Genomic DNA, 26,975 nt, shown 5'->3' on the forward strand with positions numbered 1-26,975 from the left:
CCTCTCACAAAGGAAATTAGGGAAGCAATGAAGATAATAGGAATTTATAAGTTAGGAAACAAAAATAATAGAATCAATCAATACAAGAGCTGTCATTTGAAAGTCCTATTAAATTGATAAACCATTGGCCAACCAAGAAAAAAAGGGGGAAGAAAGGACATATATTTAAAATTAGAAACCAGAAGGGGAAAAAAATCATAAACATCAGTGAAACTGAAAGGATCTACAGGAGTACCTTGCAAAACAGATGTGAATAATTGGATGAAATGGTTGATTTCTAGAAGAATGTAAATTACCAAAACTGATCCCAGAATAAGGAAAAATCTAAACAGGGCAGTATAAACATAGAAGAAAATGAGAATTTTACCAAATGAGTATCTTTCAAAAATGTATCAGGCCCAGACCCTTTTACAAGTTAACTCTTTCAAGCCTTCATGGGATATAATTCTGACACTACTATAACTTTGTCAAAGAATAGAGAAAGAAGAATTACTTCTGAACTATCTTTACACATTCAGTATAATACTGATAGGAAAACTTGATGGAGTTCAGAAAAAGAAAACAAAGTAGAGATCTCACTTGCATCAGAACAAAACATCAATGTATTAGCAGATAATATTCATCAGTACTTTTTGAAAATACAATACCACAAGAAAGAAACAGGATGATTCAACATTAAGACTCTATTAAAATAATTAACTGTATTATAAGTAAAAGGGAAAATGAGATTATATCTATCACATTATAAAAAATTAGAAGATTATGTCACAGAACATGTGACAAAATTCAACATTTGTCCCTGATTGCCAAGAATGGAGATCAGTAAGACAGGAGTATATAAATATTCCATTGACATTGTAAAAATAAACATTTCAAACTAAGAGTCAACATATTTAAACATCAGAAGTATTATTTATTAAGTGAGGGAAAAAATGATGCCTACTACACCATAAGTCAATTTTTTCTGAAACCACTAGTCATAATTAGGAAGGAGAAACACTATTTGAAAAGAGGTGGCCAGGCGCAGTGGCTCACATCTGTAATCCCAGCCCTTTGGGAGGCCAAGATGGGCAGATCACCTCAGTCAGGAATTCAAGACCAGCCTGGCCAATATGGTGAAACCCCATCTCTACTAAAAATACAAAAATTAGCCAGGCTTGGTGGAGCTCACCTGTAGTCCCAGCTACTCAGGAGGCTGCGGCAGGAGAATCCTTCCAACCCAGGAGGCAGAGGTTGCAGTGAGCTGAGATCATGCCACTGCACTCCAGCCTGGGCGACAGAGCAAAACTGTCTCAAAAAAAACAAAAAGAGGTAAAATATATCCTTTCTTTCAGCTAATATGATTGTATATCTAGAAGAACCCAAATCAACTGGAAACAATTTAGAGCCAGATAATTTAGTTAGGTGAGTCATTATTGTGTTAATAAATAAAAGCTTTCCTAGACAAATAACCACTTAAAATAAAGAAAATATTTCAGCCGGGCGCGGTGGCTCACGCCTGTAATCCCAGCACTTTGGGAGGCCGAGGGAGGCAGATCACAAGGTCAGGAGATCGAGACCATCCTGGCCAACATGGTGAAACCCTGCCTCTACTAAAAATACAAAAATTAGCCGGGTGTAGTGGCACGTGCCTGTAATCCCAGCTACTCGGGAGGCTGAGGCAGGAGAATCGCTTGAACCTGGGAGGCGGAGGCTGCAGTGAGCTGAGATTGCGCCACCGCACTCCAGCCTGGCGATAGAGCAGGACTCCGTCTCAAAAAAAAAAGAAAAAAGGAAAATATTTCTCTTTACAACAGTAATCAAAATGATCAAATATCTAAAAATAAGTGAAATGTGATATACATACAGGAAAAAAACTTTAAAACTCTCCTGAGAGATATTTTTTGAAAACCACTAAAATGACTGGAAAGACATACTTTGTTCTTGAGAATAACTAAATTCTGTAATTTTTCCAAATTATAAGTGAGTATTTCATTTAGAAATCCCAACTCAAATGCCAGCAGGCTTAGTCTGGGGAACTTGACCAACACAAACATGGCAGACATAAACAGTCTGAGAATTAGTAATAAGAGGAAGACTGGGCCAAACAATAACTCTGTATAGAGTGAATTGTCTATAACTTAGAGTACTAGAGAAGGAAGCAGCAATTCAATGGAAGAGAACAGTCTCAAGAGACCAAACTACATCTGAGAATTTAGTATACGATAAAGGTTGGATTGATCTGAAATCAGATCAGTGGGGATAATACTGGCATTTGCCAATAAATGATGTTGAGATAATCAGCAGCTGTTTGGAAAGAAAGAAAACGAAGGCTCTTCCTCATGGTTTCTACCAAAATCAATGTATATGTACTTTACCAGTATATATGCAGACTTCTTTCTAGTATGAAATATAAACTGCTAATAGTGGTTACTTTTAAGGAGAGAGACTAAGGTTGGGTTGGGGGAAGATAAATAAATTGATTTTTTTTATCCTTCTATACTATGTGCTTTTATTATTTTCATGTATTTCATTTCTTCAAAATATAAGAAATATTAAAAATGTATGTGCAAAGCAGTATAGGCCACTGTACTGTAATATAATCATATTTATATACTGACAATGTAGATTTTTTTAAATCATGCATTAAAACAAATCCTGTTTCTTTTATTGCAGAGTCTTATCATAGGAGCATTAGCTTGTTTCATCATCGCCCAAGCTAATGAGTCATTTATAACAATCACAATTCTGGAAATCTTCATCGTCCTTTTTTTTATTCTAATATATATGCTAACCCTTCACCACTTGCTGACCTATTTACATTGGCCCTTACTTGTAAGTGTTCATTTTTACAATTCTTCAAATCCAAGCTTTGCCCTCAGCCCCAGAGTAAGGGCTCTCCTTAAGTGAAAACAACAGAGCTATCTCTCTAGACAAGGACATAGCTGAGCTGTGACAGTTAGGGTGTTGCCCTGGTCCAGAAAGATTCCTTGGACCCTTGTGCCTGCAGGACAGCCAACACACCCCTGCTCCAGCCCTGAGTGTAAAACCCCTCATTATGGCACTAGACACATGGTACTTTTCAGCTTGTCCTAAAAAAAAAAAAAAAATGTACTTAGTACATAAAGTAGGTAAGCACATTTCTCACCCATTGCTTGTGAAACAGTGCATGCTTCTACTTTGCAGAGAGCACTCTGATTATAAACATTCTCCCCAAAAGCAGAAGTTGATATGATGGCATTGTAGAAAATTGCCGTGCATACCCTTAAAGATTGTACAGTCAACCTGTGTGTGTGTGTTAAGGTCCCCATCACAAAGAGGTGCCGGACTATCCAGAAAAAGACATTACAGAGCCTTCTTTAATAGCTTTTCCCAGACTTCCACATTCTTTTGAACAATTGCTAAAGCTAATCCCTCAGGTCTCAGACTAGAGAGGCAGTATGGTTTTGTCCAGAGACAGCCATGGGCCTGGATTCTGGCCCTGCCACCTTACTAGCCATGTAACCTTTAGCCTCAGTTTCCCCATTTAAGAAATACGGAGAAGGAAAAGTGTGATAATAACTACCTCCTAGGGTTCCTGAAACATTTAAATGTGTGCAAAGCCAATAACATAGTATGTGACACAAAGTAAACATTCTAATGTCCAAAAAGAACAGCCACTCATCAGACCCATCAGATAGCTGGGTGGCATTTGCCATTCTGTCTTGCGCTGTGAGCGATCCTAATTCAGAGCTTGGGCCTCTTCCACATCCCACTTCCTTATAGAACATTTTTCTAACCTTAAAGTCAGAATGTTCCTTTTGAGCTAAAAGTCAAATATTGTCTTCAAATCTCTGAGAGATTTTCTGCAAAGGCTGCTGAGCTCTCTCTGTCCCACAGAATGCCGAGTACAGGAAGCAGACAAAGCAAATATGAGCAACTTTGATTGAACATGTGGAAGACCCTTTTAGTTATGGAGAGGTTTCTCAGGGGAAACTCAAATCTCTGTCCATGGAAATTTTCAAGAAGGGAAGGTAAAGTAACCATTTTTGAGCATATACCATGTGCCAGACGCTTTTTCATGTTACCTTATTTAATCCTCACAACAACCCAGTGAGGTTATGGTCATCCCTCACCCCCCATTTAACAGATGAGAAAATTGGATTAAAGACATTCAGTTGTCCATGACCATATGTAGGTGCCAGAAACTCAGATATGCACCCAGGTCTGTCTGACTCTAAAGCCCAGACTCTCTCCAGACTTTACAAACTATTATCTTGTGATGGTTTTCTATCTCCATTCTCCATTAAGGTAAGAAACTCAGTGAAACTACGACTCTATGTCATCCTCAGATTCTCTACATTTTTTCTCTGTATCTTGTTTCCTCATGATTTTCTTAAAATAAGCACCAAAGGTGAATTGGTTATCCTGGTGGGTGTACACAGGCCCTTGGGGGTGGGTGACTGATGGCTCCACAGCACCATCAGCTATGGTCAGGAGGACCAGAGCCCTCTGAGAAATGGACTCACGCAGGCTGGGTCCACACATAAAGCTGGAGAGGGCCAGGAGATGTCATATTTTGCTGTAGGGTCCAGCGGTAATGCCCAAGAAGTATCCCAGACAGAGGTAAGAACTAGGATCACCTGAGCATGAACCGTGAGTGTCCTATGAGAGAACCTGTTCTCACAGTGGTCACAGAAAGTTCAACCCAGCTCTTGTAGGGTTACAGGCCTTTGGTCAACTCCAGTAAAGCCAGCCCCCCTTGCTGTGTCTGTCTGAAGTGATAGTATCCTCTTTTTGGGGGATGACTATGGGAGCCCAGAGGTGATTCAGAGCCCCTGTCTTTTCCTGCTACTGTCCTCAAGAGCACGGGCCAGACCTGGCACAGCACAGGATATGCCTTGTGAGCTCCCAGGAGCTTCATGGTGGGGAAACTGTGTTACCAAGGTGGTTGCCCAGTTATTCTGATGTTCAGCCCACACTATCAGGATACATAGGACACATACTGAGCAACCACACAGTTGGTCAGATGGTAAGTGATCTAATTAACTTGGGAGTTTTTGAAAAAGACTCATCAAAACAGGACCCAAATTGCGTTCTCTTCTCCTATCCAGTCCTTTCCTTTCAAATCCGCTCTTTCAGATTCTGTGAGATGAAGGATGTGTACCTACACAATTTTTCAGAGGGGCAAGTAGCTATACTGCGAGGCCTTGGCACAGCAGGAAATGTGCTAGTTTCATAAGGGTATTGGTGCTAGGAGGTGATGGCTTGGCACTTCAGAAGGTAGGCAGGCTTAGAATCAAGCTTCAGGAGTCACTTGGGACCTTATAATAAGGTCAGTGCGGGAAGCCATGGAACACACGGTCAGTTTCATACTAGAACTGTTTTGAGTCGAGCTCTGCACAGCTTCAGAGACTTGCCCACAGCTGAGAGTGCCCAACATGCAGCTACCACTTCTTTCAGCCCTTCCCTCCAGGCGAGAAGGCTTGGCTCCCAGGAGGTATGGCATTAGGGTAAGGAGTACTGACTTTAAGTGGTGATTTCTAACTTAAAGGCTCATAAAAGGATAGAGTTCCTTATTTCCCTATTCCAATTATTGTTTGACAAAGGGGTGAGGGTAAAAGTCTCTACCAGGGAGACAAGAGTGTGATACATCAGGGCTTGGACTCAGCAGGAAAGCACCAAAGAGAACTGACTGCAGATACAGGTGACCTGCTGAGATCTGTGGGCTCTGGGACCATATTTTGTCAAGGCCCCCTCCTCTAGACAGAGGATGGACCCATACTCAGTCTCTGAGTTGCAGCTGTGAAGGGTGTGCCGGGGACACCATGGGGAAGGCACAGGTCCCTCTCTCAACCCCTAACCTATGTTAGGGCCTATGAGGTCTCCTCAGATGGGCTCTTGGTGTTCTTGATTCATGTGAACTCACAGAATAAATGTGTCAGCTTCCACAGCACTGGTTTTACCTGCAGACTTGAGAGTGGAATTAAATCAGTAAATAATTTAAACCCATTTTTACCAACATGAGTCTGCATCAAAGCTAGGAAAAGTGCAATTTTCCTCACCCCACACATACTCTTCATTTTTAGGTTTACCAACTCTACCCACTCTAGCCTAGTGTCAGGTACCAAGATACCTAAGAAATTATGAATTCGAATTATTGTCTTCTAAATAGCTCATATTTTAAACACCTCTACATCATAGAGAATATAATCCGGCATGGTCAGAGAAACTGAGTTCTGGTGAAGCAGATGTTTTTGCCAACAGAAAGCTATTTTTTAAAAAGAATATAATAAACATTTTAAACTAAAACAAAACAAAAAATGAAACCAATGAAAGTTGCAGTTAGTTGAATACCAGATAATATTCATTGTTTGTAAATTCCTATTACAAATACTACATTTTGTGAAACAATTCATGTTTAATGTTTTTCTTTTTTTTTTTTTTTTTTTTTTTTTTTTTTTTTTTGAGATGGAGTCTTACTGTGTTGCCCAGGCTGGAATGCAATGGCACGATCTTGGCTCACTGCAAGCTCCACCTCCCAGGTTCAAGCGATTCTCCTGCCTCAGCCTCCTGAGTAGCTGGGATTATAGGCACGTGCCACTGTGCCTGGCTAATTTTTGTATTTTTGGTAGAGACAGGATTTTACCATGTTGGCCAGGCTGGTCTCAAACTCCTGACCTCAGGTGATTCACCCACCTCAGCCTCCCAAAGTGCTGGGATTACAAGCTTGAGTCACTGTGCCTGGCCTGTTTAACTTTTTTCCTAATATTCAGTGCTTTTTTTTTTTTTTTTTAATAATGAGCACTCACCATTAAGGCATCTTTCTCATTCCCACTTATAATTCTACATGATTTTAATATCTCAGAGAATAGTTTGGAAGCTTTATGGAATAATTGTCAAGAAAAAACACATTTCTCATTTTAGTCAGAGAAGGCTACTTGACCCAATAAGGTATTTAAAGGGGAAAGAAAAATATAACAAGTAAGGATGATATTTATGAGGGAAGTGGAAGTCCTCCCGCACATGGCCAATCTCGGCTGCAATTTTAACACAGCCATCAGGGATATCTGTCTCTGCCCAGATGAGGCAAATAAGAGGGTCTGTGTCTGAGGCAAAAGGGAGGAGGTTAGCAGAAGAAGGCCCATGGGCACTCAAATCAGACTGCCCAAGGTCATAGCCACTTACTGGCCGAACGACCCTGGGCAGGTTGCTTACCCATCTGTAAACTGGGGATAATGAGAGTTTGTTGTGAGAATCAAATGAGATCACATATTAACACATTGGCACAGTAAGTGCTCAATAAATGTGAGCTAGCTGTAATAGAAATGTTAGATGCAAGGCGAACCTTAGCTCCAGTGGACAGTTCAGGAGAGCACTTCTTTGTAAGTAAGGACCACAGTAAACTATAATGTCCATAGTCCCACAAGGAGATAAAATTATGACAGAAAGTTAAAGACTGGCTGGGCCTGGTCTGTGGTTGGTTTATTATTATCATTATTGATGTGCTTTTGTTCAAATTGTTATAATCTAAGACCACACCTGGTTAGTGGTCAGAGAAACTGAGCTCTGGTTATATAGATATTTTGGCCAACAGAGAGCAATTTTTAAAAAAAGAATATTTGACTTTTGAAGTTTACACTCTGCTTCTCAGTTGTAAGAGTCCTTGTTCACATCTTTGACTACCTTGGTTTATACAATCCTCAGGTGTAAGCTTCCTGCAAAGCTGCAAACCACTGTACCTGCCTCAGTCAGGCCTGCCCACTATGGGCAGACCTCTCGCTTAGCCTGCAGAACCCCACTGGGACTTACTTCCAACCTCCACCAGCCCTGCTACATACCCCTGTTCCAGCGTTAACTACCAGGCACCAAAACAGTAGGCATTAGTGCCTTTCCAAGAGGCAAGTCACATTCCACAATAGGGCTCCTTGGTTGCCAACCCCAACAGGAAGAACACCTAGTTTGCAGAGAGTTTACTATCTGTTAACATTTTGAGGGCAGATACGAACCTACATTTTGATGCACTCCGACCAGCTACAAATGCCAGGCATGTTATCAGATGCTTTCAGATTCATTATGCCATTTAATCCTCAGACCCAATGAACCGCAGTCATTGTCCCCATATTACAAATTAGCAAGTTGGCAGACTGGTGATAAAATATGCCCCATCTAGGAATTGGCAGGCCAAAAGAGTTCATCAACAAAAATACTCAACTGATTGGTGCTGTATCATTTTGAACCTCCAGACCCATTCCGCAGAAAATGCCAAAGATGGATTGGACGCTGCACTTCCAGACTAGGAGAATAGCTCATTTCCTCCTTATTTGGGTGTCACTGATGGGAGGCAATAGTGAGATGAGTTCTGATTCCACCCGTTATTCAATCCTAGGCAGCTGAAAAACTCCAAGCCTCCACCATGTCCTTTGTAAACGGGATGATGACAGTTCTGACTTTGGAGCCTGCTTTGTGAGGGTTAAATGAGGTCAAATGATGGACTGGGAAATGCTTGGCACATCAAAGAGCTCCATTGGAGCCATTGTGATTCCATGATAACATACACTGGATGGCAGTGCTCCTTGCTGTGTTTGGACTAGTGCACCAGGAAGATGACATTACCAAGGCAGACCATCAAGACTCAAAGACTTAAGCTATTCAGATAAGGTGTCTGGCCAATATTGTGGTTATGTTCTCTAGGCTTTTGCTTCTAGCCATACACTGCTGCCACTGACACACTGCGTTCACGTTCTTCCATTATTGTTTTGCTAAGAAAGCTCAGCCACTGCTCACCCAGGAGGGCACTGCCACCCACTCATCCTCACTCTTCATTTCAGCACACAAAGAAGCAGGTTGGGCTAGCAGTTAAAGAACTCAGGACTGGCCAGGCACGGTGGCCCACGCCTATGATTCCAGCACTTTGGGAGGCCGAGGCAGGCGGATCACCTGAGGTCAGGAGTTCATGACCATCCTGGCCAACATGGAGAAGCCCCATCTCTACTAAAAAATACAAAAATTAGCTAGGCGTCGTGGCAGGCACCTGTAATCCCACCTACTCAGGAGGCCGAGGCAGAGATTTGCTTGAACCTGGGAGGCGGAGGTTGCAATGAGCCAAGATCGCACCATTGCACTCCAGCCTGGGCGACAAGAGCGAAACTCCGTCTCAAAAAAAAACAAGACTCAGGACTGAAATCCAGTTAAAATGCAGAAGGAGCACAATGAGCCTGCAGATGTCGGGGCACACCCAATTCTGGCCATCTTTCAGGAAAGCAAAAAACATTCACTCCAGAATATCAGGCCTGCTCCTCAGATGAGTTCATATGCTCTTGGGACACATGAACTCACAGAATAAATGTGGCCTAATTTCCAGAGCATTGGCTTTACCTGCAGATTTGGGAGAATAATTAAAGTGCTCATCTAAAATTTTATTTTTATGTTAAAACAAATGAGTTATGGAATAGAATGCAGAATTTACATTAAAAAAACAAGACTTTCCAAAAAAATCACATTTATGGAGAGCCAATTTGGGCTAGGCCCCTTGACCACTAGGTTTTTTCATGCTCACTTTCCTATTCCCTTTATAGAAAAAGTTGTCAGCTTTTTTTCTAATGGTATTATTTAATGAAAATAAACCTGTTTCTACAGACAAAGTCATATCTAGGATCTTAAAATCACATAAACTCATGTCTCTGGACGATGTAAGAATTATGCCTCTGAGGGTGCCTCCTCATCTTAATCAAATGGAAAGTTTTTAAAAGGCATCTATTCTTAGATGTGTAATTGACCAGTTTTAATATTTATGAAATTATATTTTTGTGTAAACTTGATAAATTTCAATTCTTTATTACAGGATCTTACCAACAGTATCATTACAGCTGTGTTCCTTTCAGTAGTTGCCATCTTGGCCATGCAAGAAAAGGAAAGAAGGCATTTATTCTATGTCGGAGGGGTAAGTAGAGGCCTTCATGACTCCATTTAAGATCAGTATTCCGGCCAGGCACGGTGGCTCACACCTGTAATCCCAGCACTTTGGGAGGCTGAGGTGGGCAGATCACAAGGTCAGGAGATCGAAACCATACTGGCTAACATGGTGAAACCCTGTCTCTACTAAAAAATACAAAACTTAGCCAGGCATGGTGGCGGGCACCTGTAGTCCCAGCTACTTGGGAGGCTGAGGCTGGAGAATGGCGTAAACCTGGGAGGCAGAGCTTGCAGTGAGCCGAGATCGCGCCACTGCACTCCAGCCTAGGCGACAGAGCGAGACCCCATCTCAAAAAAAAAAAAAAAAGTCAGTATTCCAAGACTTTGAAAAGGGAAATTGGCAGACCCCGTTATATCATTAACCAAGCGAAATCCCCACTACCACCCACTCTCCTTCTTGCACTGACTTCTTCAGGTGATATGAAGTTGCATAAACTCTGAGCTCATGAAAATCTTAATTCTAACATGCATTCTCCAAATAGGTACAAAAACAAGAGTCTGCTAAACCCCTTTTGAGACTTGTAGACACTATTTTCGAAATGTTAAGCAAGATCTTTTTGTCTATAAATAGGACTTTGATTTTCTGGACTAGAGAATTGTATTTTAAAGACAGATAAGAGAGATTGTAAGGGGGGAAAAGTGCACTGTCTAAAGTGAATAATCCAGCCTATTCAGGAAGGAAGGAAGAGGAAGGAAGGAAGGAAGGAAGGAAGGAAGGAAGGAAGGAAGCAAGCAAGCAAGCAAGCAAGCTAGCTGCCACACATTGAAGTGCCCAGTATATGCCCTGCACCAGGCGAGGCACACTCTGATTTAATCTTTACAACTCTCATTTGTACAGATATAGGAACTGAGGTTAAATACTTTGCTCTGGGTCACAAGACTGGGACAAACTGGGACTCAAAAGAAATGGCAGATCAAATGCTTGGAAGATTCAGGGGGTCAGGAGGGGAGGTAGGGCTTTGGTTCAAGAAGTTAAACAATGAGAACATAAATTAATGCAGAAAAAGGAGTTTATCTGAATTCATTCCATAATCAATAAATATCTGTCAATCCCATTGGATTGTGCCAGACATGAGCTCAGTGCTGGGGATAGAGCCCCTTCCCCTTTGGGTAAGCTCACAGATTCGCTAGGGCAAGACACCTAGGAAAACTCATTAAGCAGCCAGGAATTAAGTGACAGTAAAGAGAAGCATCCAAGGCTGTCAAGAGTCCCGGAGTGCACAGGGGAATATCTGTGCCATGGGCCCCTGGTCCCCATTGGCTGACTCCGCAATCACTCCTTCTACTGCCAGGAGTTCCCACCCCCAGTTCTCCATTTCTTGCCTGGAGGGCAGCATCCCACCACACCCCTCACTGGTCTTCCAGCCTCCAGCCTGGTTCACTTTCCATTCACCTCATGGCCACTGAAAGTAGGTTTTCTGAGTCTCACACCTGACCTCTTTGATAGAGTCCCAGATCCTGCACCTCTCCAGCCTCAACTCTGCCCACTTCTCAGCTGGCTCCAGAGGTCCTGGGCACACCAGATTCCTTAGAGACCCTAGTCCAGTGCCTGGGTTCTCCTCCTCCCCTTAGGAATTCCTTCCTGCCCTTTGCAAACGTAGCCTAAAAGTCTTTCCAAGGAGAGGCCCTTTCAGGACCTACCCCTACCTGCAGCCACCTAGGGCCACTGCCCTTCCCTAGTCCTTTCCTGGTGCCTCAGACATCAAGCGAGGCTATAACTGGCAACAAAATCCCCCATTTCCAAAATCCCTTTTTCTGGGTAAGGCAGAGTGGGCCTGCAGCAGCCAACTGGGCAGGCGCCAAGAAAGTAGTGAAGGGTCAGAGAGGACAGGAGGCCGCCCGCAGCGCCCACCCTGGATAGGGATAGGTTCAAGGGGTTGCTACCGACCTGCAAAATAACCCGGTCTTTCCTTCTCGCATATGGCCTTGTATCTGACAGTCCCTGTGTCTCACAGCGGTAATCGTGTGTTGCATCGATGCGTTTGTGGTCACCAAGATGATGAGGACTAACTTGAAAAGATTTCTGGGAATCGAATTTGAAAGCAAGCTTTCCCCCGCCAAGGACGCCTACCCCGAAACCGGCCCCGACGCCCCGCAGAGGCCCGCCTGAAGCCAGCCCCGCGCCCTAGCAGATGCACGTGTCTGTCCAATCTCTGCCTCCGAGCCCACCCCCGAGCTCGCGTGCTGTCACCCATTCCGGCCTAAATGTGACCATAAAATTAGGGCTACTGCTTTTATTGAGAACACGTACTTCCTCTCTTTGCCTTGTGTAAAAGTCGTGTTGTATTTTCCTGCGCAAGTCGCGTTGTATTTTCCTGCGCGTGGCGCTGCGCCCGCGGAGCTCAGGGTGGTGACCCGGTGCTCGCAGCCCCCCGACCCGACAGCGGAGCGGCGGCTTACAGACCTGGGGCTGCCTGGAGACGCCGGGATGGGACCGCGAGGGCAGCTCCGCGCCGAGGTGGGACCAGCGGTTTGGGAACGGAGGTGGGGCCCGTCGGGGGCCGGCGCGTGGAGGGTGGGCGGATCCGGCCACTGCGGGGTGGATGGGAGCTGCGCCAGGAGACGGGCGCGCGTGGAGAGGGCGTGGGAGTTGGCATTCGGTGGTCCTGGCAGTTAGCTGAGCGCGCCCTCTGAGCCGCTCGGTTGACACCAGGCTCTCTAGTAGGCCTGGCCTACCCAGAAACAGCAGGAGAGAGAAGAAACAGGCCAGCTGTGAGAAGTCAAGGACACCGAGTCAGTCATGGCACCTAAGGCAGCAAAAGGGGCCAAGACAGAGCCAGCTCCACCTCCAGCCGGGGCCAAACCCCAGGAGGACAAGAAGGACGATAAGGAGCCATTGGACAAACCTCAAAAGTTGGTGCAGCCCAAGCACGAAGTGGGCACGAGGAAGGGGTGTCGCCGCTACCGGTGGGAATTAAAAGACAGCAATAAGGAGTTCTGGCTCTTGGGGCACGCTGAGGTCAAGATTCTGAGTTTGGTGAGTTAGACTGGTATCCCTGGATGGGGGGCTTTGGCTGAGGGTGGGGAGAAGGAGGAGTAGGCTCCAGGGGTCCTCAGAGAGATGGTGAGAGGCCCTTGCTGCTGGCTGAGGTGTCTACGTCTCACTGCAGGGCTGCCTAATAGCGGCAATGATACTGTTGTCCTCACTCAGCGTGCACCCCATCCTGACGCTTATCATCACCATGGAGATATCCATCTTCAGTTTCTTCATCATACTGTACAGCTTTGCCGTTCATAGATACATACCCTTCATCCTGTGGCCCATTTCTGTAAGTAAGGGGCAATGGGGAGTGCCTGAATCCAGAACGCTGATTATGTGTGTGTCTTGGCACCTGGAAAGTCACAGAAGGGAGAGACACACCCCACCTCCCATATCTGTGCCTGGGTCAGGGGCTCACAACATCAGTGGGGCCCAGGCAGAGGCAGCTGGGTGCAAGACGGGTAGCTAGGCAGAAAATGCTCCAAAAAAGCCCGTGTGTGTGTTGGAGTGAGAGTGGGGAACTCTTACCTACCCGGTGGTCAAAGAGGGCCTGAGCCTTTGTTCTCTTTAGGGGAAGGGGAGGTGTAGCAATCAGTTGTTCCTCCGAACTCCTGTGCCAGCTCACACTTGACAGGAAATCACCCCAGAAGGACCCCAATCCCAAAATTCAAAGAAGAAAATTACTCTCCTGTAAGTCAATAAAATTAGACAAAAATGGGAATTTTTTTTTAAAAAATCACTTCTAAAGCAGCGTTAGGTCTCCAGTGAATATCCCTATAAAGGATGCTTGGATCAGGATGTTCAACCCAAAGCAGTCATCTAGTGGAATGAGACAGAACTGAGCAAAGTACTCATTCCTAGCCTGTTTCCTCATCTGTAACATGGGGACAGTCATATTCCTTGCAGAATTGACATTCAATCCTGAGGATTAAATATAAATTGCTTTACGCTGTGCCTGAGGACTCATGGAGTTGAATCCCTTACCTGTGTAATCACAGGGCACACCCACCTAACCCCTTGCCAGTCAATGAAGACCCCAATTCCCAAGTCCCTTTGTTCATTGCACATTCACAGTCTGCCTCCAGAGCCCTCTTGTTCACTGTTTCACTCACGTTACACTTAAGGAAATTGGCTTAGAATGGCCAAGTAACTTGCCCCCAGCTCACTCAGCTGGTAAGTAGCAGAAAAAAGCTTTGAACTTAGCTTTATGAGTACATTTCATCCTGCCTTCTTGTTAAAAGCTATTAGGGTCCAGGGATCCAGAGGTTTTGGTGAGGTAGATGAGGACCTCCAATACAAGGAGAAAGGACAGGAGGGCCACATAAGGACTCTCAGAAAAGGGACAAGCAGAGGACAAGGTAAAAGGACAGGCAGAGGACAAGTTCCTAAACAAGGAGCCTGAGAAGACATTTTTAGTTCCAGCAGGATGAAAAACCAATGAACCCTGAAAATCTTCCTGCTGTGCTTATCTAAAAATACCAGGGGAAATGTAACCAGTATTGCTTTAACTGAATGAATGGTGGGCAAAAAAGAAATGAAAACACAGAGGCGCCAGAAATGGAAAACGGGGCAGTGATCACATAAGCTGCAAAGTATGAGTGGGAATGGTCCACGAGGTAGTGTCTCAGGAACCTACAGCATGAATTTTCATGCACTCTCAAGTCAGGAAATAAGGCCTTGATCCTAAGCAAAGTGGGAATTTAGAACTGAAAACCCTGTATAAAGCCAGCACCCTGGAAAGACTACCCCCGAGGGAAAACGTGGACAAAGACACATACCCTTCTTATTCCCAACACAGAGGAATAAGAAAACATGTTCATATCTGCCTGAGTGTTGAGTGGGCAGAGAGGAAGTCTTCCTTGAGAAATAGAAACCTTAAGCCTGCCCTTTGTACAGATTGGAGTTTGAATTTTTGTTACCTGCAGCCTAGAAACCTTCATGTAGCCCAGAAACCTTCATCCCTGGGAATTGCCATAAAAATTGATCCCAGTCTGATGACATTCTGCTGATATCCTCAGACTCCTGATAGAAACAAATGCAAAATCACAATCAGGGCATGAAGAGATTCTTACAAAGGGGCGGGGGGAAAACCTTGTCAAAAATGAACTAATAATTCAAAACTACAAAACACCTAATTTAAAAAAAATCCCCATTACTTAGAATCAACAAACACAACAGATGGATTAGAATCCTGAGAATATGAGATAATAGAAGAGCTATCTGAGAATAATAACATATTTTAAGTGATTATAGACGTAAGAGTCCTGAGAAAAGAATAAAACACTATGAGGACAGAATAGACAGATTTTTTAAAAGTACAGTGTCTAGAATAGAAAATATAGTTATTGAAATAAAAATGTCAGTAGATGAACTCAAAAACAGATCAGACATAGCTGTAGAGGGAACTGTTAACTGAAAGGTATGGGGAAATTACCCAGAACATAGCACACAGAGAGAAAGAAAATAAGAAAGAGATTGAGACAGAACATGGAGTGAGAACATCCATCAGGGTTGTCGGGCTGGGTGTGGTGGCTCATACCTGTAATCGCAGCACTTTGGGAGGCTGAGGTGAATAGGTCCCTTTGGTCCAGGAGTTTGAGACGAGCCTGGGCAACATAGGGAGACCCTGTCTCTACAAAAAAAAATTTAAAAATTAGCCAAGCATAGTGGCACATGCCTGTCGTTCCAGCTACTCAGGAGACCAAGGTGGGAGAATGACTTGAACCCAGGAGGTCAAGGCTACAGAGAGCTCTGATGGTGCCACTGCACTCCAATCTGAGTGACAGAGTGAGACCCTGTCTAAAAAATAATAAAAGAGGTATCAAGAAGCTAGGCACAGTGAGTTGTGCCTATAGTCCCAGCTACTCAGGAGGCTGAGGCAAAAGGATCTCTTGAGTCCAGGAGTTCAAGGCTGTAGTGTGCAGTGATCACACCTGTGAATAACCACTGCACTCCAGCCTGTGAAACAAACAAGACCCTATCTCTTAAAAAAAAACAAGCAGGGGGAGGGGTTGGCATGTGGTTCACGCCTGTAATTCCAACACTTTGGGAGGCCGAAGTGGGAGGATTTCTTGAGGCCAGGAGTTCAAGATAAAGAAAAAAACTTCAATAAAATTGTTTAAAACTTATTAAGAGAATAGATGAGAGGAAATATTCAAGAGAATGGAGGTCAAGAATAGTGGCTTACACCTGTAGTCCTAGCACTTTGGGAGTCCAACATGGGAGGATTGCTTGAGCCCAGGAATTCAAGACCAGCCTGGACAACATCATGAGACCTTCCGCTTGTCTCCACAAAAAATCAGCCAGGCATGGTGGCATATGCCTGAGGTCCCATCTACTCAGGAGGCAGAGTTGGGAGGATCGCTTGAGCCCAGGAAGCTGAGGCTGAGTGAGCTGTAATCCCATCACCGCATTCCAGACTGGGAGACAGACAGAGATCCTGTCTCAGAAAAAAAAAAAAAAAAAGTAGCAAGAATGGAGAAGAGGAAATATTCATACTGATAATGACTGAGAACATTCCGTATTTAATGAGAGTGGTGTCACTGAAAAATGGCATAATAGGGAACTCCAAAATTTTGTCTCTCTACTGTAGCAATGAATAACCTAGCAAAAACTGTCAGAACTAACTTATTCAGAACCCAAATCTAATTAAAAACTTAGAACAGCCAGAGGAGTGCTTAATGAAGGAAGAAGCTGCTGGATTTTGGTAAGAAACGACTGTGCACTTTAACTTACCTGCTGGGCATCTCTTACCCCCACAGCTTGGCAATGGCTATGAAGACAGCAGCCCAAATTCCTGGCGAAGCCTGCTAGTGACCAGCATAAAGAGCTATTTTCGTGTGTGTGTTGTGAGACAGGGTCTTACACTGTCATCCAGGCTGGAGTGCAGAGGTGCAATCGATATCTCATTACATTACAGACTTCGTTCTCAAAGAATTATGGTTGTTTGTTTGGACCTGTCTGATGATTACCTAAGAGATTGGTCCAGGGACTTGCCTTTGTTTCACCTGCCTCAGAACTTTTTCAGGGATGAAGCAGCCTCCCAGGTAGCATTTGTCAAAAACATTTAAAGGGAAATATACTTGCCTCACCCACTTGAGACAAGAGAAAACAAGTGAGTCAAGCAGTAGACAGACCAGAAAGTCTGGGAAGAAAGAGACTGAGAAAGGAGATATATTAGGGAATCTAGAAGACTACACACATTCCCAGGGCTGGACAAATACTCAGAAATGACCTAAGAAGACCCTAAGCTTCCACCTTTGGTCGACCATTAGGCTCTGCACAATTAGGAGGTGAGAACTACGACAGAGTTGTAAACAGCCTGGCCAAATGTTGATAAAGTGCCCCAACACAGAACCAACCTGCAAAGACCAGTAATGTTTTTGTTCATTTGTTTCCAAGCATTTAGGGAAATCTCTGTCAAATCACTAGCTGAGGCCGGGCGCGGTGGCTCACGCCTATAATCCCAGCACTTTGGGAGGCCGAGGTGGGCGGATCATGAGGTTAGGAGATCGAGACCATCCTGGCTAACACAGTGAAACCCCGTCTCTACTAAAAATACAAAAAATTAGCCGGGCATGGTGGCAGGCGCCTGTAATCCCAGCTACTCGGGAGGCTGAGGCAGGTGGATCACTTGAGGTCAGGAGTTTGAAACCAGCCTGGCCAACATGGTGAAGTCCCATTTCTACTAAAAGTATTTAAAACTTAGCTGGGCATGGTGGCGGGTGCTTATAATCCTAGCTACTCAGGAGGCTGAGGCAGGAGAATCCCTTGAACCCGGGAGGTGTAGGTTGCAGTGAGCTGAGATCGTGCCACTGCACTCTAGCCTGGGCAACAAGAGTGAAACCCCGTCTCAAAAAAAAGCTGATGTAGTTTTTTTTTTTTTGAGATGGAGTCTCACTGTGTCGCCAGGCTAGAGTGGATCTCAGCTCACTGCAAGCTCTGCCTCCTGGGTTCACATCATTCTCCTGCCTCAGCCCCCCGAGTAGCTGGGACCACAGGCGCACGCCGCCACGCCTGGCTAATTTTTTGTATTTTTAGTAGAGACGGGGTTTCACCGTGTTAGCCAGGATGGTCTTGATCTCCTGACCTTGGGATCTGCCCACCTCAGCCTCCCAAAGTGCTGGGATTACAGGCGTGAGCCACCGCGCCCAGCCAAAAGCTGACATAGTTTTAATACCAGAGTAAACCAATTTTATATATAAAAAAAGAAGATCACTACATATAGTAATTTTGAACTTGTGTGTACCTAACAATATAGCCCCAAAATATAAAAGCTAAACATAGACTTAATTACAAGAAAGAATTAACAAATAGTAACCACAGCAGGAGATTTTAACATGTGTCCCTCAGTAATTAACAGTTTGATCCACTGACATGTAAAACATAGAACCATACATCCATAATAACAGGCTTTATATTCTTTTTAAGCTCACTTGAAACAATCATAAAAATTATCCTCACATAAGACCACAAAGCCAATATAAATAAATAACAAGGAACTGATAAAATATAGACTACATTCTCCAATTCAATGAAATACAGTTAGAAATCAGTAACTAAAATGTAACTAAAGCCTTGTATGTTTGGGGGATAAATCTACTGTTTTTCCCTCAGTATATGAGGATTTAGTTATATGTAGTATTTGCAGATACTACCTGTAAAATGCAGATAATTCAAATTCAAATCTGTATACTTAGAAAAGAAGAATGAACATTAACAAATCAAATGTCTATATGAAGAAGATACCAAAACAAAACAAAATAATGAAATTAAGGAAATGCCAAAGATAAGAACTAAAAATTAATGAAATAGGAAACAAAGATTTATGGGGAGGATTAATAAAACTAAAAATCTGGTTATTTGAAAAGACAAAAGTAGACAAACTTCAAGAAAAAGAAAAGTAGGAACGAAGAAAAACAGTACAAAGATCAAGAAGAGATTTTAAAGATCACAAGGGAAGCCAGCTGGATGGCTCATGCCTGTAACAGCAATGTGGGAGGCTGAGGCAGGAAGATCAGTTGAGCCCAGGAGTTCAAGACCATTCTGGGCAACACAGTGGGACTTCATCTCTACAGAAAATAAAAAAAGTAGCTGGGTGTGGTGGCGTGCACTTGTAGTCCTAGCTACTTGGGCTGAGGTGGAAGGATCGCTTGAGCTGGGGAGTCAAGGCTGCAGTGAGACAGTGATTGCACCCACTGCACTCCAGCCTGAATGACAGAGTAAGACCCTGTCTCCCAACAAACACACACACACAAGGGAAAATAGGTGGGGATTTTTGTTTTGTTTTGTTTTGAGACGGAGTCTCGCTCTGTTGCCCAGGCTGGAGTGCAGTGGCACGATCTCAGCTCACTGCAAGCTCCGCCTCCCAGGTTTACGCCATTCTCCTGCCTCAGCCTCCCAAGTATCTGGGACTACAGGCACCCACCACCACGCCCAGCTAATTTTTTTGTGTTTTTAGTAGAGATGGGGTTTCACCATGTTAGCCAGGATGGTCTCGATCTCCTGACCTCGTGATCCGCCCGCCTCAACCTCCCAAAGTGCTGGGATTACAGGCGTGAGCTACAGGGCTCACGCCTGTAATCCCAGCACCCAGCCGGAAAATAGCTTTTTATACCAATAAACTAGAAAGTTCAGATAAAATAATTTTCTTGACTCAAAAATAAATAGAAAAACAGGTTATAAAAGAATTCATCCATGTTTTCATCTGGCACTTTTATTGTTTCACATTTTACATTTGATTCATTTGAGTGATTTAGGGATATGATATGAACCATGGTTCCATTTTTATATCCTGATGGCTTTCCAGTTGTTCCACCCCATTACCTGATTTATTCTTGTATTGAAGAGTACGTCTTTTCTGCCATGGATTTGAAATGGCATATTTGTTAAATGCTAAAAATTCCATATGAAGGGTTTATTTCTAGATTTTATATTCAGTTCTATTTTGTCTCTTTTTTTTTCTTTTAAAAAGCGTTATAATATGTCCTACTCTCTGCTAGCGCCTTGATCTTAAGACCAGACATTATAAGGAAAGTAAAATAGGCCTATCATATTTGAAGATAGCCATAAAAATTCTAAATAAAATATTAGCATAGTGAGGCCGGGCGCGGTGGCTTATGCCTGTAATCCCAGCACTTTGGGAGGCCGAAGCAGGCGGATCACTTGAGGTCAGGAGTTTGAGACCAGACTGGCCAACATAGTGAAACCCGTTTCTACTAAAAATACAAAAAATTAGCTGGGCATGGTGGTGGCCATCTGTAATCCCAGCTATTCAGGAGGCTGAAGCAGGAGAATCGCTTGAACCTGGGAGGCAGAGGCTGCAGTGAGCCAAGATAGCACCACTGCACTCCAACCTGGGCAATAAAGCAAGACACCTTTCCAAAAAATAGTAATAATAATAATAATAATAATAGCATAGTGAATCAAGCAATATATAAGAAAGCAATACATCATTATGAAGCAGCATTGATGCCAGGAATACAAAGATGGTTTTGCCATACATACACACACACACATATATAAATTATTATATATAATATACATATTAATATATTTCACTATAATATATTCACATAATATATTTCACTGCTTTATTTAAAGGAAAAAATATATCCTACAAGCTGCAGCAAAACCATTTAGTAATATTCAATACCAATTTTTAGAAAACTCTTAGCCAACTAGGAATAAAGAGAACTTCCTTATCTTAATATAGGTATCAGGGCCAGGCGCGGTGGCTCATGCCTGTAATCCCAGCACTTTGGGAGGCCTGGGCCAGCAGATCACAAGATCAGGAGATTGAGACCATCCTGGCTAACACAGTGAGACCCCATCTCTACTAAAAATACAAAAAAATTAGCCAGGCGTGGTGGCAGGCGCTTGTAGTCCCAGCTACTCAGGAGGCGGAGGCAGGAGAATGGCGTGAACCCAGGAAGCAGAGCTTGCAGTGAGCCAAGATTGTGCCACTGCACTCCAGCCTGGGTGACAGAGTGAGACTCCGTCTCAAAAAAAAAAAAAAAAAAAAGGCCGGGCGCGGTGGCTCAAGGGCCGGGCGCGGTGGCTCAAGCCTGTAATCCCAGCACTTTGGGAGGCCGAGACGGGCGGATCACGAGGCCAGGAGATCGAGAGACGATCCCGGCTAACACGGTGAAACCCGTCTCTACTAAAAAATACAAAAAAACTAGCCGGGCGAGGTGGCGGGCGCCTGTAGTCCCAGCTACTCGGGAGGCTGAGGCAGGAGAATGGCGTAAACCCGGGAGGCGGAGCTTGCAGTGAGCTGAGATCCGGCCACTGCACTCCAGCCTGGGTGACAGAGCAAGACTCCGTCTCAAAAAAAAAAAAAAAAAAAAAAAAAAAAGGCATTTATCCAAACCCACACAAACTGTATTTTATAGTGACACTCCACGAGCATTTCCTTAGAGATGCGTACTAGCTTTTCTTCTATTCAACATTGTGATGGAGATCTTAGTACAATATGATAAGGAAAACAAAAGGTGATAGAAATTGGGAAGAAACAAAATCTAATGGAATTATCTACACAGAAAATCTAGGAGAATCTACAGTGAAATCACTAGAACTGATTGAGTTCCACAAGGTTACCAGACACAAAAGCAATAGTGTTCCTGAATACCAACAATGAACAATGAGAAATATATGATTTTTTTTGGCTGGGCACGGGGGCTCACGCCTGTAATCCCAACATTTTGGGAGGCCCAGGTGGGTGGATCACTTGAGGTCAGGAGTTTGAGTCCAGCCTGGCCAACATGGTGAATCACCATCTGTACTAAAAATACAAAAATTAACCAGGCATGGTGGTGCCTGCCTGTAATCCCAGCTACTCGGGAGGCTGAGGCAAGAAAATCTCTTGAACCCAGGAGGCGGAGGTTGGGATGAGCCGAGATGGAGCCACTGCACTCCAACCTGGGTGACAGAGTGAGACTCTGTCTCAAAAAAAAAAAAAAAAAAAAAAAAGCTCTTTAAAAGAAACCACTTAAAACAGCAAGAGAAACTACAAAGTGACTAAGAATAAACCTACTGAAAGATATGTAAGACGCTACATAGAGAATATAAGACTTTATTAATGGATATCAAAGGAAAATGTAAATAGAGAAACATTCCACATTCATAAATATGAAAACTTATTATCATAGAGATATCAATTCAATTCTGAATTAATCTATAAATTAAATAAAATTTCAACCTAACATGGGTTTTTCATGGAACTTTACGGGGTGATTCTAAAATTCTTATGGAGGAAGAAAAAATACTAACAAGGATGGACTCAGACAACAAGATATCAGATTTACCATAAAGCTTTGGTACTAGCTCAGGGACTGACAAGAAGACTAATGAAATTGTTACAGATTGAATGTTTGTGTCTGCCACTCTGCAAAACCATATGCTGAGGCTCTAACCCCACTGTAGCTGTACTTGAAGATGCGGCCTCTAAGGAGGTAATTAAGGTTAAATGAGGTCAGAATATTGGGGCCCTGATCAAATAAGTGTCTTGTTTTTTGTTTGTTGGTTTTGAGACAGAGTTTTGCTCTTGTCACCCAGGCTAGAGTGCAGTGGCACAATCTCAGCTCACTTCCACCGCCCGGTTCAAGCATTCTCCTGCCTCAGCCTCCTGAGTAGCTAGGATTACAGGCATGCACCACTGCACCTGGCTAATTTTGTATTTTTACTAGAGACAGCGTTTTGCCATGTTGGCCTAGCTGGTCTTGAACTCCTGGCCTCAGGTGATCTGCCTGCCTTGGCCTCCCAAAGTGCTATGATTACAGGTGTGAGCCACCACACCCAGCCAGTAAGTAAGTATCTTTATAAGAAGAGAGCAGAGAATTCTCTCTCCCTCTTGCTCTCTCTCTACACACACACACACACGCACACATGCACACACACATACACACGCACACATCAAAGAAAGGCCATGTGAAAACGTAGTGAGAAGACAGCCATCTGCAAGCCCGGAAGAGAGCCCTCACCAGAAACTGAATTTCCTGGCACCTTGCTCATGGACTTCAGCCTCCAAAACTGCGAGAAAGTTAATGTCTGTTGTTTAAGTCACCCAGTCTGGGATATTTTATTATGGCATCCTGAGTAGACTAATACAGGAATAGAAAAGAAAACTCAGAAATAGATCTACAAACATATGGCAACTTGGTATATGACGGAGGTAGCATTATAAAACAGTTGAATAGAATATTCAATAAATGTCCCTGGGATTTGTGGAGAGAGAGGAAGGGAGGGAGAGAGATAGACTATGTATCCCATTAAAATTAAAACTTCAACAGAAGACATCATAGGCCAGGTACAGTGGCTCACACCTATAATCCTGACACTTTGGGTGGCCAAGGCAGGAGGATCACTTGAGTCCCGGAGTCCAGGGCTTGGAGACCAGCCTGGGCAACATAGGGAAACCCTGCCTCTACAAAAACAATTTTTTTTTTTTTTGAGATGGAGTTTTGCTCTTGTTGCCCAGGCTAGAGTGCAATGGCATGATCTTGGCTCACTGCAACCTCTGCCTCCCAGGTTCAAGAGATTCTCATACCTCAGCCTCCTGAGTAGCTGGGATTACAGACATGCGCCACCACACCTAGCTAATTTTGTATTTTTCGTAGAGATGGGGTTTCTCCATGTTGGTCAGGCTGGTCTCAAACTCCCAACCTCAGGTGATCCGCCCGCCTTGGCCTCCCAAAGTCCTGGGATTACAGGCGTGAGCCACTGCGCCCAGCTTACAAAAACAATGTTTTTAATTGCACAGTGGCAGGCGCCTGTAGTCCCAACTGAGGCTGAGGTGGGGAGGATCGCTTGAGCCCAGGAGTTCAAGATTACAGCGCATGGTAGAAACACCCTGTGTCTCATTTTGTTCATTCCTATAGTAGGCTACATCAGTTAAAATTAATAAATCTGGCCGGGCGCAGTGGCTCACGCCTGTAATCCCAGCACTTTAGGAGGCCAAGGTGGGCGGATCACGAGGTCAGGAGATCAAGACCATCCTGGCTAACATGGTGAAACTCCATCTCTACTAAAAATACAAAAAGTTAGCCAGGTGTGGTGGCAGGCGCTTGTAGTCCCAGCTACTCAGGAGGCTGAGGCAGGAGAATGGCATGAACCCAGGAGGCAGAGCTTGCAGTGAGCCGAGATCGCGCCACTGCACTCCAGCCTGGGCAATAGAGCAAGACTCTGTCTCAAAAAAAAAAAAAAAAAAAAAAAAAATAAATCTATTTTTCTCAATGTGGATAAATCTCAAAAGGCAAAAAGCAAGCATTGAAAGGTAGGATACTTTTTATTTAAATATAAAAAGTGTATTTTGAAATACACAAAATAGTATACATTGTTTATGAATATATAATATGTAGAAAAGCACAAATTCAGATGGGAAAACTACACATCAGCTTCCAAAAGTTGGAGGAGGGAGGCATGAGGGACAGGAAGCGGGAAGGAAGCGAGGGGGCTGCAGCTCCATCTGTGAAGTTGGATTTCTTGATTTCAGAGAGGCCTAAAGGGGACATTGGCAAGACATTAACATCTGTTAAATGTCAGTGGCTCCTGGCCTGGTAGAGGTGGGAGTTGGAGGTAGGATGTTCTATTATTTTCTGGGCATTTGAAATGTATCAAAATTCAAAACATTAAAAAAGAAAAGGCCTGAAACAAAGTGGCCAGGGAAGGACAACAGCAGAAAATGGCATTATAGAAACCAAGGGGAATGGCAGGTGTCTTCCAGCGCTGCAGGATCAGCTGCTTCTCACCCCATCCTCTAGCCCCAGGAGAGATGCAAGAGGAAGCCAGCCTGCTATGGCCATGGTTTGGCCAGCTCTGAGAAGTTTGGCAATGCCTTGCCAGTAGCAGGAGGGAAACGAGTATATGGTATGGGGAGGGTGAGACTGAAGTCACAGGGGATGGGCAGGAGGGTTGAGGAAGGGAGAGGTGGTGCCACCTTGTAAGGAGGAAAAGGGGTCTAGGAAGTCAGGCTGAGGGCAGCGGGTTGCAGAGGAAGCTGCCAGGCTCCCAATGAGATGCTAAAGTCCATCAGAGCCAATGCAGCCCACCCAGCCAGAGCGGGGAGCTGGCCCTGGGAGCTGAAAGTCAGTGGTGGGGTCCTTAAGAGGGACATCATGATGTTTTATAGTTGTGTATTTATTTAAATAAGTATTGACTGGGTGCTGTGGCCTAGGCCTATAATCCCAGCACTTTGGGAGGCTGAGGAAGGCAGATCGCTTGAGTCCAGGAGTTTGAGACCAGCCTGGATAACATGGTGAAACCCTATCTCTACTAAAAATACAAAAAAAAAAAGAAAAAAAAAATTAGCTGGGCTTGGTGGCACACGCCCGTAGTGGCAGTCGGAGGTGGGAGAATCACCTGAGCCTGAGGAGGTCGAGGCTGCAGTGAGCAGAAATTGCGCCACCACACTCCAGCCTGCATAATCGGAGTAAGACCCTGTCTCAAAAAATAGAAAATAAAAATGATAAATGAGTATTGGTGGGAGGAGACATAGGCAGAAACCAAATGTGTGATTTCACAGAGAGATGGTAGAAGAGGGGGCTGGGGACTTCACAGGCTTCAGCATGAGGGCATTTTAGCATCCTGGACTTTTTAGGTTTCAATTTAAAAAGCCCAGCTGGAGGGCCACAGATATGTCCACCTAGCCCGGTGTGTGTTTATCTTTATGCATACGTTTTTAAATCAGGTGGAAGTTTGCAAATCATTCCTTTGGAGGAAGCTAACCAGGGTGCAGTGTTTGTTGCCGGGGGCCCTGGCTTTGGCTGAGGCTGACTCACCTCTCCACCTTCAGGACCTCTTCAACGACCTGTTTGCCTGTGCGTTCCTGGTGGGAGCCGTGGTCTTTGCTGTGAGAAGTCGGCGATCCATGCATCTCCACTACTTACTTGCTGTGGTGAGTCTTTCCAGGCTGGGCCGTGCATTTGCTCTGAATTCACCTCTTTTGGAGGATGGGTGTTGTCCTCTGTTTAAGGAAAGGGCTTCTTTATTTTTCACAAAAATCTTGGGATCAAAGTAAAGTTTAAAAGTGAAGTAGGCCGGGCACAGTGGCTCATGCCTGTAATCCCAGCACTTTGGGAGGCCGAAGCGAGTGGATCACCTGAGGTCAGGAGTTTGTAGACCAGCCTGGCCAACATGGTGAAATACAAAAATACAAAATTTACAAAATTTAGTAGAAAATGCATTTTCTACTAAAAATACAAAAATTAGCTAGGCATGGTGGCGCATGCCTGTAATCCCAGCAACTTGGGAGGCTGAGGCAGGAGAATTGCTTAAATCCAGGAGGCAGAGATTGCAGTCAGCAGAGATTGTGGCACTGCACTCCACCCTGGATGACAGAGCGAGACTTCGTCTCAAAGGAAAAAAAAGTAAAGTAGACAGATGTTTCCAATGGAGCCACCATTTAAATAAAGATGATGTCCGGGGAGCCAGCCCAGGTTCCTTCCTGTAGCTGCCGACCCCAGAGCAAACAGTCCCACTCTGGCTGGGTTTCAAGACAGAAAAGAAACAGGTGAGATGGCAGGATGGGGGAGTGGAGAAGGCCGAGGCTGAAGGAGTAGGCATGCTTCTAGCCTCTCAGGGCTGGTTGACATTTGAGGGGACATGGGGGACGTGTGACACAGCACCCCCTGATGAACGAGAAACCAGGAGGGAAACTCACCACGTTTGGAATGAAAAGCAAAAGTCATGAGGACCCTTTTGTTTTCCAGATCCTTATTGGTGTGGCTGGAGTTTTTGCTTTGATCGATGTGTGTCTTCAAAGAAACAACTTCAGAGGCAAGAGGGCCAAAAAGCATAAGCTGATTTCTCCTCCAGGCAAAGAAAAAGAACCCCAGCAGGGCAAGGGACCAGAACCCGCCAAGCCACCAGAGCCAGCAAAGGGAAAGAAATGACTTGGAGGAGGCTCCTACTGTCTGAAACGGCAGTGTATTTTACAGCAATACATTTCCACTCTCTTCCTTGTCTTCTTTCTAGAATGGTTTTCTTTTCCATTTTCATTACCACCTTTGCTTGGAAAAGAATGGATTAATGGATTCTAAAAGCCTAAAGTTGATGTAAGCATTAT

At 44.2% G+C, this 26,975-nt stretch overlaps 3 protein-coding genes across 5 annotated transcripts in view; all 3 read left to right on the plus strand.

Annotated features, from left to right (window-relative positions):
• The window catches only part of LOC126945029 (chemokine-like factor), a 28,350-nt gene extending 16,173 nt beyond the window's left edge, over nt 1-12,177 (plus strand). The window contains exons 2-4 of one of the 3 annotated variants that reach the window (XM_050774971.1): nt 2,656-2,814; nt 9,803-9,901; nt 11,873-12,177. In XM_050774971.1, the coding sequence (XP_050630928.1) occupies nt 2,656-2,814; nt 9,803-9,901; nt 11,873-12,043 (429 nt within the window). In that variant the 3' untranslated portion in view covers nt 12,044-12,177. Of the gene's footprint in view, nt 1-2,655; nt 2,815-3,858; nt 5,392-9,802; nt 9,902-11,872 lie in introns of those variants that run through there. The other 2 variants (XM_050774972.1, XM_050774968.1) reach the window with 2 other exon arrangements.
• CA7 (carbonic anhydrase 7) overlaps nt 1-26,975 on the plus strand; it is an 836,404-nt gene that overhangs the window by 543,630 nt on the left and 265,799 nt on the right. The window lies entirely within an intron of this gene.
• On the plus strand, nt 12,435-26,958 carry CMTM2 (CKLF like MARVEL transmembrane domain containing 2). Its single transcript, XM_050774964.1, has 4 exons — nt 12,435-12,910; nt 13,044-13,202; nt 25,704-25,805; nt 26,620-26,958. Exons 1-4 carry the CDS (start codon nt 12,674-12,676, stop codon nt 26,800-26,802), a joined length of 681 nt encoding a protein of 226 aa, XP_050630921.1. The 5' UTR covers nt 12,435-12,673; the 3' UTR covers nt 26,803-26,958.

Source organism: Macaca thibetana, chromosome 20 (assembly GCF_024542745.1).
Source record: "Macaca thibetana thibetana isolate TM-01 chromosome 20, ASM2454274v1, whole genome shotgun sequence".
Taxonomy (NCBI): Eukaryota; Metazoa; Chordata; class Mammalia; order Primates; family Cercopithecidae; genus Macaca; species Macaca thibetana.

Bases quoted from the DNA above. Each gene is read 5' to 3' on its own strand.
- CMTM2 (XM_050774964.1), top strand. From the start codon at position 12,674: ATGGCACCTAAGGCAGCAAAAGGGGCCAAGACAGAGCCAGCTCCACCT. The intron at 12,911-13,043 runs GTGAGTTAGACT...GTCTCACTGCAG, and splicing joins AGGTCAAGATTCTGAGTTTG to GGCTGCCTAATAGCGGCAAT. The intron at 13,203-25,703 runs GTAAGTAAGGGG...CTCCACCTTCAG, and splicing joins TCATCCTGTGGCCCATTTCT to GACCTCTTCAACGACCTGTT.